Raw genomic sequence first — 12,501 nt, forward strand, 5'->3', positions numbered from 1 at the left:
CCTAACATGCGCCATTTGCAAGTGTTTTTTTAGCGAATTTTGAACCCTACCATAGACCTAGAACACACTGATAAGTTAAAAACACGGGACCAGTCGACCAGCAAGCTGTGGAAGGAGGAGCGGAGTAAACGCATTACCGCATCGAAGTTTGGATCAATCAACAAAAGAACAGCACGCCAAAATTCCCAACTAGTTGCTGTCAGCATCATCGGGCAAAAAGTAATATCTACGCGATACACTAGCCATGGACCATCAATCTTCGCTACTGATCAGACTCGAAAACCGCGAGAACGAGGAACGCTCCGGCGCGGTCGCCCGCGGCAACGACGCCGTCGCCGACGGCAACGAGGCGGGGGCGCTGCGCACGCGACCTCACCGCGACGACCCCGGAGACGCGGCGCCACCTGGCGACGACGGCAGCGGCGGCGGGATACGTATCTACGCGAGCCTCGGGTTTGGCGATGGTGGCTCTATGGTTTGGCGAACTCTGGTACGGTCAGGTAATTGAGATGCTTCAATTTTCACACAATTTTCACACAATTGCTAAATTGTGTGACGATCTGTTCGTTGATAATGACGCCTTTGATTGCAGTATAGAGTGCAGTATATATTTGAGTTTGCCTCATAGAGCTCAGTTACTCAGTTTCTCATTGACTCGGCATGCTGATAGACTCGAGATCGGCAACGATTATAGTTAATATAATAAAAAAACAAATATATAAATTCTTGTGGGAACATTGGCATATATATTTTTGTTCCTACAGAGTCAGACATTTAGAATCTACAGGAACACATAAATGTTTCAAGACGCTACACAATTTCAATGATGGATCGAACTTTGGCATTCAAAATTTCTCTAAACTATATTGATACGGTTAATTACTTTTGGCTGACAAAACGAAGAATTGCTGCGAAAGCGACTGATACTCGTACCACCTGTATCACTGGTCTATTTTGTAGACTATCAATCATATTATCTTTGTCAGATATTTGTACCTGCAAAATAAAACTTGCTGGCAGCTTAACCTCCATTAATTATTGCTATTAGTGCTCTTTCCAAGCGAAAGTTGTGCGTGAGAGTTGTGCGTGAGAGTGTTTGTTTGTCTAAGCCACTTCTGAACCACCCTCCAGATCACAGTCCGACGCAGATAGCTAATGATCCGCAACGCATTTCCTGCATCTGCAACGACTCCCGTTGTAGACTTCCTGGCTGGCAGGGAAGCTCCAGAAAACTCCACGACAGATGCGGCGCCGGCTGATGCTGATGATGCCGCGTCTCAAGCGTCTCGCGCATATCGCTGACGATTCCGCTCCTACTGATGATGCCGCGTCTCAAGCGTCTCGCTGACGATGCCGCTCCTACTGATGATGCCGCGTCTCAAGCGTCTCGCTGACGATGCCGCTCCTACTGATGATGACGCGTCTCAAGCGTCTCGCGCATATCGCTGACGATGCCGCTCCTACTGATGATGACGCGTCTCAAGCGTAATGTCGCCATCGGCGAGACGCGGCATCTGCATGTCCCTATCGGCGAGATGCGGCATCGTCAGCGAGAGCGGCATCGTCAGCGAGAAGATGCCGCGTCTCACCGATGGCGACATGAAGATGATTCGCCGCCTCTAGCCAATGGCGACATGAATGATGCCCGGAGTCTTCACCGATGGCGACATAAGATGCGCTTCTCACCGATGGCGACATTGAAGATGCCGCGTCTCACCGATGGCGACATGAAGATGCCGCGTCTCACCGATGGCGACATGAAGATGCCGCGTCTCACCGATGGCGACATGAAGATGCTGCGTCTCAGTCAAAGTTGTGCTGTGAGAGGTTGTGCAATAGGTGTGTTCGGTTTGTCTAAGCCACCCTCGAACCACACTCCAGATCACAGTACCGACGCAGATAGCTAAGTGATCGCCAACGCAATTTCCTGCATCTGCAACGACCCCGTTGTAGACTTACCTGCTGGCAGGGAACTCCAGTAAACTCGCCTGATGAATGCGCCATCNGTCTGGGATTAACCTTATTCTGGGGGAGACCGCCATACTCCGCCTGTTTACTTACCACCCTCCTCGAAAACTCAGCACTTGGCTCCTGCTTCGGAGGCCAGCTAAAAAATTGATGCAGCACCACACTTCAAAACAATCGTCATCTGCAGGGCCTCGTAGAGTACCTGCGGCTAACAAACTATTATGATCACTGATATTGTATGCATAGTCAAAAGATCCAACATTTGAGTTCCCTCTGACGACGGGCGTATAAGATAGCGGGTGGGGGCGATCGCGCGGGTAATATCCCCCCCACCACTTATTGAGTTGGGGTTGGCCTTTACATCCCCACCCTTTTCTTCAGGAAGAAAATGGGGAAAATTAAATATTTTAAAGTACAATAAACTACTGGATACTTTATCCTACCAAAACACACATTCGTCTATGCCATTCTATAGGGAACCAATTACTCTCAAGAATTCACAAAATTGCATTACAATATCAATTTTTCTCATTCCTCAAACCGGCCATTTTGAGGTTCCTAATTGCTAAAATCAATAAGAGCCTTCTGGGGGCCCGCCCCCTGGACCCGGGCACGGCATAGGCTCTACCTCTCACGCTCTGCTCCTTGGACCGCCACCCACTTAAGGGCTTTCCGCCACAGGCCGGCTCGGCAGTTAGTGCTCTACTCGCCGCGACACTTTCACTATACATTGCCGATGGGAAAGTAACAGCCCGAAATCATCCCCCACAACTGAGGACCTGTCTACGCCACCTGACTAGCAGTGATCTGGACTCGAAAGTAGCGTCGTCGTTGGGATTTCTCGAATGATACGTCCGCTTTGAACATTTCCTGCGATTCAGACGACTATTTCAGTTGCGGGAGTAGGTAGAGACAAGGGCCCAGCAGGAGTTATAATCCATGTAAAACACGATGAATCCTGTACACAAAGATACCACAGATGGAACGCTGTCGAGCTGTGTATTTGTGCTGTGACGCGTGTGAATATGAGCGGAAGCATCAGAGGAATTTCAAGCGATCAGGTTGTTGTGTGTGTGTGTGTGTTGTCTTGTGCCCACAGCAGCGTTTTAACCGGGGCGTGGGCTGGCGTCTTACTTGTGTGTTTGCAGAGGGAGCATTTGACCGGCGAATTACAGAGTGATTATAAGGCGAAATAGTAGAGTAGAGAAACATTAGACATTTGGTCAGTAACATACAATATCGTGTGTTACTGCTACTTTTTGTTATTTTTTATTGAGGAACGTCCAAGTGCCTGTGAGTAGTACGATACAATAATGTAACCCAAACAGGATAGGTTTACAACGCGCAGCCTATTCTTTATCCTGTCCGTACCCAAAACTCTGGAATCTGCGACAATCTCGAGATTGTGCTGCGGGATTCCCTACGTTTGGCCTGATCAATCTCAATCAATTCTTGGGCAAACTGAAAAAACAGTCGCGGGTGATTCACCAACCGCTATATAGGCGGAGTGGATGTGGGGTGGCGGTTACAGCGTGGTCGCAAACTAGGCAAAGATTTATCTTAATATTTATACAGATTATTTAATATATAATCATTAATATTTTATACAAAGCGGTGCCAAACACCAATTGAGGAAGAAGAGTAACGACCTTATAGTTATGTGGTCTAACATTGAAATCCTAAGATCATAGGGGTGGGGGCCGTTCTGTACAAGCTCTGTTTGCCTCTGATTTGCCCATTCTTAATGTTGTGTTTGCCCCAAACTGCGGATGCGCTGAAATTCGCAAGTTTGGGCACACATTTTCTTTGGAGGAACCCCTGAGTGATGTCACTCTAGGGCCGGTTTTATGGTTGCGTTTTTGGACTACCAACGTTCAAACGGGTTTATTTTAAACAAAACTTTCTCGCGGTATCCTGGCCGGTACATTCAATCAACGTTGCGTAAGTGTATTGCGCTCTACACCGAGATTTCTACGTACAGGACGTACACGCAAAGCTCGTAGGTGTCAGATTCGATCCAACGCAGGTTATAGCACCTGCGTAACGCACAATGTGATGCAATTTCCGCTGTAACTCCACTACGCCATCCAGTGGCTGCTGGCTGTTGAAGGGGCGTGCTAGCACTAAACTAAATCACACGGGCGACACATACGAATAGAACCAAACTGACGCCTCTCTTGTATTTCAAGACCACTAATGGCTCAGTCTGAGCTCTGCTTCCTACATGATGCTGCGGGGATTAGATAAGCTGTCCGACACTTCTTCGTTTGTATGATTGCGGTTCAACACTCATGGAAGAGCGGCCGACACGACACGTGACTGTGTGCGCGTGCGTGCCGTTGTACGTACACGTCAGTGTGCGTGCGTGTGTACGTTACACGTCGTGTGAGGCCGCACGTGCGGCACGGCGTGGAAGGGGGTGTCGGTGGGTGCGTGCGTCGGTGTACGTAACACGTGCTGTAGCTCGTGCGTCGCGGTGGTTGCATGTAGCACGCTGTGGCGTGCGTGTGTGTGCCCACCAGGGAAGAATTATTCCCGGTTCGCATCCAATTCGCGACTGTATTTTCAGCCATTGGGGCCTACGCATATTTTTTTATGAATCCAGTTGTGCCGACTGCAGCCCATGCGAGATGTAAACCGAACATACATGTTTACAATTTACTTATTCATTCTCGGCTTGCTGCTTCTGCCGCGTCAAATTGAAATGCCACGTTACCGCCGGCATTTATGATTGATTTGTTAACACCCCGGCCAACACGTGACTTTCTAAACAATCCTGCACTTCCCCCCCCCCCCGTACATCAATCAATATGCCGCTCCCCAGGCACGGATTATTAACACAGCCACCGCTGGGCTTGCGCTTGGCACGCCTCTCGCGGGTGCTTTCTTCGGCGACCTTTGATATATAAAGTGAGGATGTCGTGGTCGAGGAGTCAGATAGCCGCCCTCACAATCGCCTAGAACTGTATATCAATCAATGTTTTGGACATACTATAACGTAAGGAACAACATCTTGGATGTAAAGCTCTAGACAAGTAGTTTTTACCTCGCCAAACATGGGCGAGTCAGCTCTTAGCTTCACGTGGCTGCCGGGTCCGCAGGCACCGACATTGGCGATGTGTGGGGACGGTCAGCTCGTACCTCGTTTAAACGCTGGCGGGCAGAGTGCAGAATCGCCTACGTGGTCCTGAGGCTTAAGCCTAGCTGTGACCTTGTCACAGCCAGACACGATAACACGCCGAAGCATGCATGCGGTAATAAGATAAATTATAAGCAAAACTAAGTGAATTGTCTGAAAAAAAAATGCTATACAAATTTATCCAATTGCTGAATGCCAAAATTTATTTTGTTATATTATTAATTGACAGTTGCTTTGCAATTTTTGGCTTGGACAATTGATTCCCTCTGCTGCACCTGTACACGTGCCCGTGACCTGACCGCAGCTGTGTGCACGTACCACGTTGCTGTGTGTGCACGTACACCGTGCGTCTGCAGGTGCGTGTAGTACGTACAACGGGCAGTGCGTGCGTGGGTACGTACCGCGCGTGCGTGCCGTGGCGTGTGCACGTAACGTGCGTGCTGTATGGTACCACGTGCGTGCATCGGCGTCGGTGCACGTACACGTGGTTGGCGTGCGTGCGGTGCGTGGGTGGTGGTGCATCGTGACCAGCGGTGCTGGCGTCGCCGTATGTGTGCCTCGTTTACACGTACGGTGTATGCACGTCACGGTGCCGTGGCTGCGTTTGTGGTTACGTGACCGGGCGTTACTGTGCTCCGTGCGTGCAGTGCGTGTGCACGTACACTACGTGCGTGTGCACGGTACACATGCGTCGGGTGCGCTGGCGTTGTGTACCGTATCACGGCCGCGTGCGTGGCATGTGCACGTACCGTGCATGCGTGCTTGTGCACGTACACCGTGCGTGCCGTGTGCATACAGCCCGGTGCGTGCTGTGGCGCACGTATAAGGGGTGATGGGGGTGCGTGTGCCGCACCGTACACGATGCGTGGTGCTGCACGCTACACGGCTAACTACCGAACTGGCGCTTATAACGAAACAATGCCAAGCCGATGACAAAAGAAGCGTCAAAGGCGCCGCATGTCTGTGTAGTAGCGTAATTAGGTTAGCTCATCTGACATAGTCGATGCAGCTTGTAGAATGCATGATCGTCCGGTCCGTCGTCCGTGGTGTCGTCAACAGTTGGGCACAAATTCTAACGGCTTGACGTCTACGGTTCACGATATTCCAGGACGTGGGCGGTAATTTCGCAAAACGAGTCTGGGATGTAGAACGCTGCGGGCTCAAAGGTCAAAGGCTCAAGAGTCGTGGGTTAATTGAAAGAGGGATACTTCTCTTTAATTAAGGGGTATAGGGAGGAAATGCAGGACGTTTGCGTGCACACACAATCTAAACGGCTCGACCTAGCTCGTGATAGTCTGGTGATATAGCCAATCATATGGTAGGAAAAGCCATCACTGTGCCGAATTGGACCGGTCACAGGTCAAAGGGTCAATGGGCACGGGCAGAATTTTAAAGACAGTTTTCTGAGGACATGGTCTGACGGGAGCGATTGACAAAACTTTTTGTTTCACCGGTGACCTAAGCATTGTATGGCATTTATTGAAAGGACCATGAAAAATAGTCCTGTTCGGTGGGTTGTTCCTGACATGTGAAGAGTACAGTGTCAGTAACCTTTTGACCCTCAAGGAGGAGGCGGTTAACATGGATTTGTTGACTGTCTGTTAACAAGAATTATGACTGCCGGGTTTGCTAGTAGAAATCTATAATGCCTGGATGCACGGGCTCGAATTAAGACCGGGGCACCGAGCGCACGATTGGCGCGTCGGTGCCCCCTATCAAATCGCCGTACTGCCCCTGAAAATGCCAACCCGACCGACGGCAGTGGACCTGCCTCTGCCCTTCTTACTGTAATTGCGTCGGTGCCTTCTGGCTAGACTGGTTTCGCGGCCGCACTGGTTTTGTCGCAGAGCGTGCTACATTGTCAGCCAAGGCGTGAGGCCGGTACCAGTCTAACCTCTTCGGCAAAAGACAATACTACTATAACGTGCTCGCTGGCAACGCTGCCAGCTAGGGGGTGTGGAATACGTCCTCGAAATCGTCGCGCGCTGTGTATGCTCCGTGAGGAAAGATTGTGCAGCGAATATTTAAATTGCTGCACGTGGACTCGCCCGGCGCTGCGATTTAAAGCGCGCGGGAACAACGGCCTCACGCAAGACATGGCCAGCCTGTGATGCTGTACGGTGTGTAGGCTTTGTGTAGAATTATTACTGATTGACAGAAAGTTTTTTCATACACATTGTGGTCTGGGGCTGGGCTAGTGAAAGTTAGGTCAGGGCTAGTGGTTTTCCTCAGGTACTTCCATTAGCAGAGGGGGGTACAGGGTCGATGTTATATACGGTGTAAGCTTACATGGGGGCGGAAGACGATGTACATGCTGGCGGGACACGGGTCTGTTACATACCACGTAAAAAACAAAGTGCCTTGGTGCCCTTCTCAAATTGTGAGAGTTGCGCTTGATCCCTTTTAAAATTGCCTCGGTGCCCATCCATTTTAGAGAAAATTCAAGGCAATTTCTCACATGCCCCCAAAAAATTGCCTTGCCCCTCTTGTCGCTTAATTCGAGGCCTGCCTGGATGTATGAGGCTACAATGTCACAGTGAAATTTCAAAAGCTAAATTTGGTTAAAGAAGGTTGATGCTCCTTAAATCGTATAATTTCTATGGCATTCTGTACGTCAGTATGTTACATGTAACGTATGCCACTGCCAGTGGCTACTGCCAGTCGCATGTGTTGGTGGTACTGTGTAGTTTTTGCCTGCGTTAATTGGTTACATGTGGCAGCTCTCTATTGCAGCCTGTAGGCTTGCGTAGGTAAATGGATGAGTGCTTACCTATTCTGTCTTGCAAATAGTTTGTGCTACTACGTACGATGGGAGCTTCCATCTTTAATCTGAAGGCACTTAAACGTACGCGCCATCTGTCGGCAACTTTGATAACGATCCAACGAACATCCTTGAGAAGGTTCCTGATACGCCATCCCTGTGCATTCCACTGTTTCCGGGCATCTGTATGTGAACACATTTGGGACTAACAGGGTTTACTAGAATCCCACCACTCCACCACAGAGTTACCGCAGTAGACGTTAGATGAGCGCTGTCGCTCCGCGGCACTTGTTTATTTATTTCTAGTTGAGTAGTAATTTTATAATGTTTTCTCAATAAAATAATGTATGCTGCGGTATGCTGAGTGGTTTACGGCACCTCGTCAGCTCGTGTAAAGTTACGCAAAGGTTTACGTAAATTTTAGCTTGATGAATCGCACCTAAAACGGCCTCGCTTGCGTACACGAAATCGTACGCAAATTTACTAAATAGCTGTGTTGATGAATCGCAACTGAGCAACGTCGATTGCGTACACAAGATTTACGCAAATTATTTTGCGTACGCAGCTTGATGAATCTACCCCCTGGAACTTACTATGTTAGTATGTATCACAATACTCTGTATTAAACTATTATAACCGGTTACAAAATTTCGAAGTGACGAGCGGTGATATTTTGAGCGTCATTTTGTTGACCTGTGACATACAGATTCTCAATACGCATAGCGTTCGGCTAACTTCGTCATGACGTCATGACTGAAATCAGGCATCCCATGATACATTCAATCTTGGAGTCGAAGTTAGTCGAACGCTATGCGCATTGGGAATCTGTACGTCACAGGTCAACAAAATGGCGCTCGAAATATCACCGCTCGACACTTCGAAATTTTGTAACCGGTTATAATAGTTTAATACAGAGTATTGTGATACATAGTAAGTCCCAGGATAGCGAAGAAAGGTTCGTGTTTAGAATAAACCCAGTTTGGAAGTTGTAGTCTCGAAAAACACACAATAAAACCGACCTGAGTGAATCGCGTTGTAACCCTATCCTGTGTTTGGGTTACATTATTGTATCTAACCCCAGTATAGCTCTAGTAACTATAGCCCGCGTATGCGGGCTATAGTTACTATCTAGAGCTAACCCCAGTAATGGGCAGCTATATAAACACCCGCACCCTCAGATTAGCAAAGCGGAGTTATAACGTCTGCGTGCGGACAATGATCGCCTGACCTCGTCTGTCTGTCATCGGCATCGTCATGAAATCCAATTCTATTTTCTAGGTCACCATAACACGCCGCATGGTTAGCGGCGATTAACGCTACGTTCATAATTTTATAATTCGGTTATAATTTTGTTTACCCTCGATTGAGTAATATAAAGTAATACTTTCCAGCTAGGGCAGTAAAATCGTCGCTACAATTTTACTCCCCCAATTTCACGAAGGTTGAGAGTGGAAGAACATCGGCGGATGCCGCGAGTAAGTGTGTCGAAATCCTAATGTCTGTCATGTCCTTCAGGTTTCGCACGCATCAGGAATGTTGTGTTCTAACACATCGTACGGAGGAACGTATTAGTGAGTATAAATGAAACGCGGTGATACTATCGTTATCATGCAGAAGTTACTGCGAAACAGTAATAGCCATTGTCACTTAAGGATACACTCAAGCGTTTGCATTGGTATTGCTCTAATGAAGTGTAAACGATTATTGACAAATTAATGGAATAAATCACACGTTTTATTTATAGATCAGATGTATCTCTACTACGCTGAAGCCAAAAAAAATTCATGAAATTTCTAGCACCCAAATAAATAACCATAACTCATAAAAGACAGCACTTTTAAGATATCAAACGGCTCACTACTAGTGATGTCACGATCATCGATTATACTCGATTATCGGCTGAACAGTGGCTCGAACAAGCGGCTGGTTACAAAAATCCATAATCGATCTTTCATCGGGAAAAAAAAATTGAAATAAATGTAAAACTGAAAACAAGAAAACTTGAAAGTGATGAGAAATCACAAGATATCGATCGCTACTATAGCAAGCTTATCCTTTTTAAAGTACATGTAATTTATACACACAGTAGTAAATAGTGGAAAACAATGCAGTAAACAGGCTAAACAAAGCGCATACATGGCACACACGTACATGCACACGCGCAGGCATTCAAACCCCGAGTAACGCGATTGCTAAACCGATCCATCGGTTACTTGGATCCAACCGATGATCGATTACGAAATACAACCGGATTGACAACACCTACTCACTACAGCAGTGTACCGCGCAGGCAACCTCAAAATGACTCTGAAAGTTCACATGCATTGTTTAGGCGCAAAATTTTGGTATTTTGGTTGGTTTACGAGATTCCGTCGACCCAAAATTTTCAAAAAAAAATAGCGGGAAAAAATAAAATTGAAAAATCTAGTATTTTCCTTTATTCCCACGCGACCTTTTTCGAGCACAATAGTGAATAAAAAAATTAAATGTAAAAACAAAAACATTTCATAAACAAATAGTTTAATAAATAATAAGTCAAAACTAAGTTACAAGTTGAGTTTGTTTTCATTTAGTTTTCTTGAAAATACTTTAATATCATGTGTATATCAGTTATCACATGTATATGTTTTTTTGTTTCTTTTTTTTAATTGAGTCAACACAACAAAAAAGATCTGTAAACCAACAAATAAAAATGGTGCCTTAAAATATGGAGAAATAAGTAGTACGCGTGGGGGGTCGCGCCTAGGTGGTTACGGCCACTCGAGTACAGAAATAAAATGAAAACATCGTACCAAATTTTAGCCATTAAAACGCTTTACTGTATCCCTTAAGGTCAAAACGTTAACAGATGCCTCCTTATGGGGGCAAGTTTTTTGCCGTTGGGTTATGTCTTTATAGCCAACAATAAGTTGGAAAAATGAGTTTTGCGTCGCTTGTGGTTGTGTGTGTGTGTGTTGGGGTAAAAACAAATATTTGTCATTATACGCTCCTGATATTGATTGCAAGAGGGCTAATAATACCTAGAGTGTACAACGGGAAAAACGGGAAGAAATAGTCTATTTCACGACTACATTATTCTACTTGCCTGCGAGTCTAGGTAACTAATTTCATGGTATTGCATTTAAGCAGAAATTCCTTGCTCTGCTACAACAAGACCAACCGCTTTGTCAATACCGACTATCTCCTAGGCTGAAGATATCCGGCTCCTAAACCTCCCCCTCGCACATGCCTTACGCGGCTTATGCCTATCCACATGATCAATCTCATGGACCACGCTACAACGCGTCTAACGCATTGCTTCCGTGAAAGTTCGGTTCCCTTTCGCGATCAAATTTATCGATGTAACCCGGTTGCTCTCGCCCTCCGATGCCTTATCTTCCCATTTATCTTTTCTAGCAGCTAATGCCCGTCATGCATGGAGCCGGCCTCCATCAAGTTTTTTAGCAACGCAGACTCCAGTTACTCACTGTAGTAAGAGTAGCCAAATTTGGTCATGGTGACATCAATTATGCCAGTTTGCCGCTCCAAGCCTGGTGACGGAATCGCATGCCAAAATGCTTAGAGCGTGGAGCGGTTGCGCTCGAATTATGTGGCATACAAAGCCGCGTAAGGATGGTGGGAGGCGGAGGTTTAGGACAGCCGATATCTCAGCTAGCGCGCAGTATCGTATTGACAGCGCGTTTGGTCTTGTTGCTAGAGACGAAAGGAATTCTGCTTAATGCAATACCATGAAATTATTCTAGACTCGCAGGCAAAGTAGAATAATGTAGTCGTGAAATAGCACTATTTTCCCGTTTTTCCGTTGTACACTCTAGGTATTATTAGCTCTTGATATTATCTCTATTATCCACTCTTGATTATATATATCATATATAGTTGTTTACAGTAATATCATGTACACAGTACGTTGTCTGTAGTACAATTGAAATGTCGCCATTGATTGGCTGCCTGATAGCGCTCTCAACCAACGAGCGATACCGTTTGAAGGAGATTAGGTCTTGGTGTATTTCAATTTTTTTGTGAATGAAAACGAACAAAAGACTGATATACTTGTGTCAACTGTACAGTTCCAAGAAGTGGTCATGTACAGTAAGCATAAATTTTTTAACTGATATCATAACACCTAACACATAATTTTTCAGTATTTTATCACTTCTAAACATTAGAAAAAGTAATGGAATTCTGTTAAATAAGGTAATTGAAACTTGAAAGTCATTGAAAAGCCATGGAATTTTGTTTCCAAAAAGCTTCAGGGACCCTGTATGTGTATGAGTGTGTGTGTGTGTGTGTGTGTATGCGTGCGTGTGTGTGTGTAGGAAGAGTCACGTGATTAGCTACACGTCTAGATGTAATTCGTATATGTTTGTACGAATTGCGCACGTCATGAGATGAGATGTGAATTTCTGTCTCGCAGCCAATGTCCTGGCGGTAAGGAATGCTGTAACAACGTCTCACAGGGAGGTTGCTGCAACCCGCGTCAGCCTTCCCTGCCCACATACGGCTACAACAACGACCACAACACGTACTACGGCGTGCATCACTACACACTCCTCAGCTTCTGGAACATGTGGTACTTCTGGTAAGTCGCACTTGTTTACGTTACGTTCGGTTTCGATTGTGAAAGTAACACGAA

The 12,501-nt window shown here is 46.4% G+C and overlaps 1 protein-coding gene across 1 annotated transcript in view; it reads left to right on the top strand.

Annotated features, from left to right (window-relative positions):
- Positions 1 to 9,324: 9,324 nt before the first annotated feature.
- Positions 9,325 to 12,501, top strand: part of LOC106816030 (splicing factor 1-like) — a 52,350-nt gene continuing 49,173 nt past the window's right edge. The window contains exons 1-2 of the mRNA XM_014820577.1: positions 9,325 to 9,439; positions 12,283 to 12,447. Of these exons, the coding sequence (XP_014676063.1) occupies positions 9,402 to 9,439; positions 12,283 to 12,447 (203 nt within the window). The 5' untranslated portion in view covers positions 9,325 to 9,401. The remainder of the gene's footprint in view (positions 9,440 to 12,282; positions 12,448 to 12,501) is intronic.

This window comes from Priapulus caudatus, unplaced genomic scaffold (assembly GCF_000485595.1).
Source record: "Priapulus caudatus unplaced genomic scaffold, Priapulus_caudatus-5.0.1 Scaffold1265, whole genome shotgun sequence".
Lineage (NCBI taxonomy): Eukaryota > Metazoa > Priapulida > Priapulimorpha > Priapulimorphida > Priapulidae > Priapulus > Priapulus caudatus.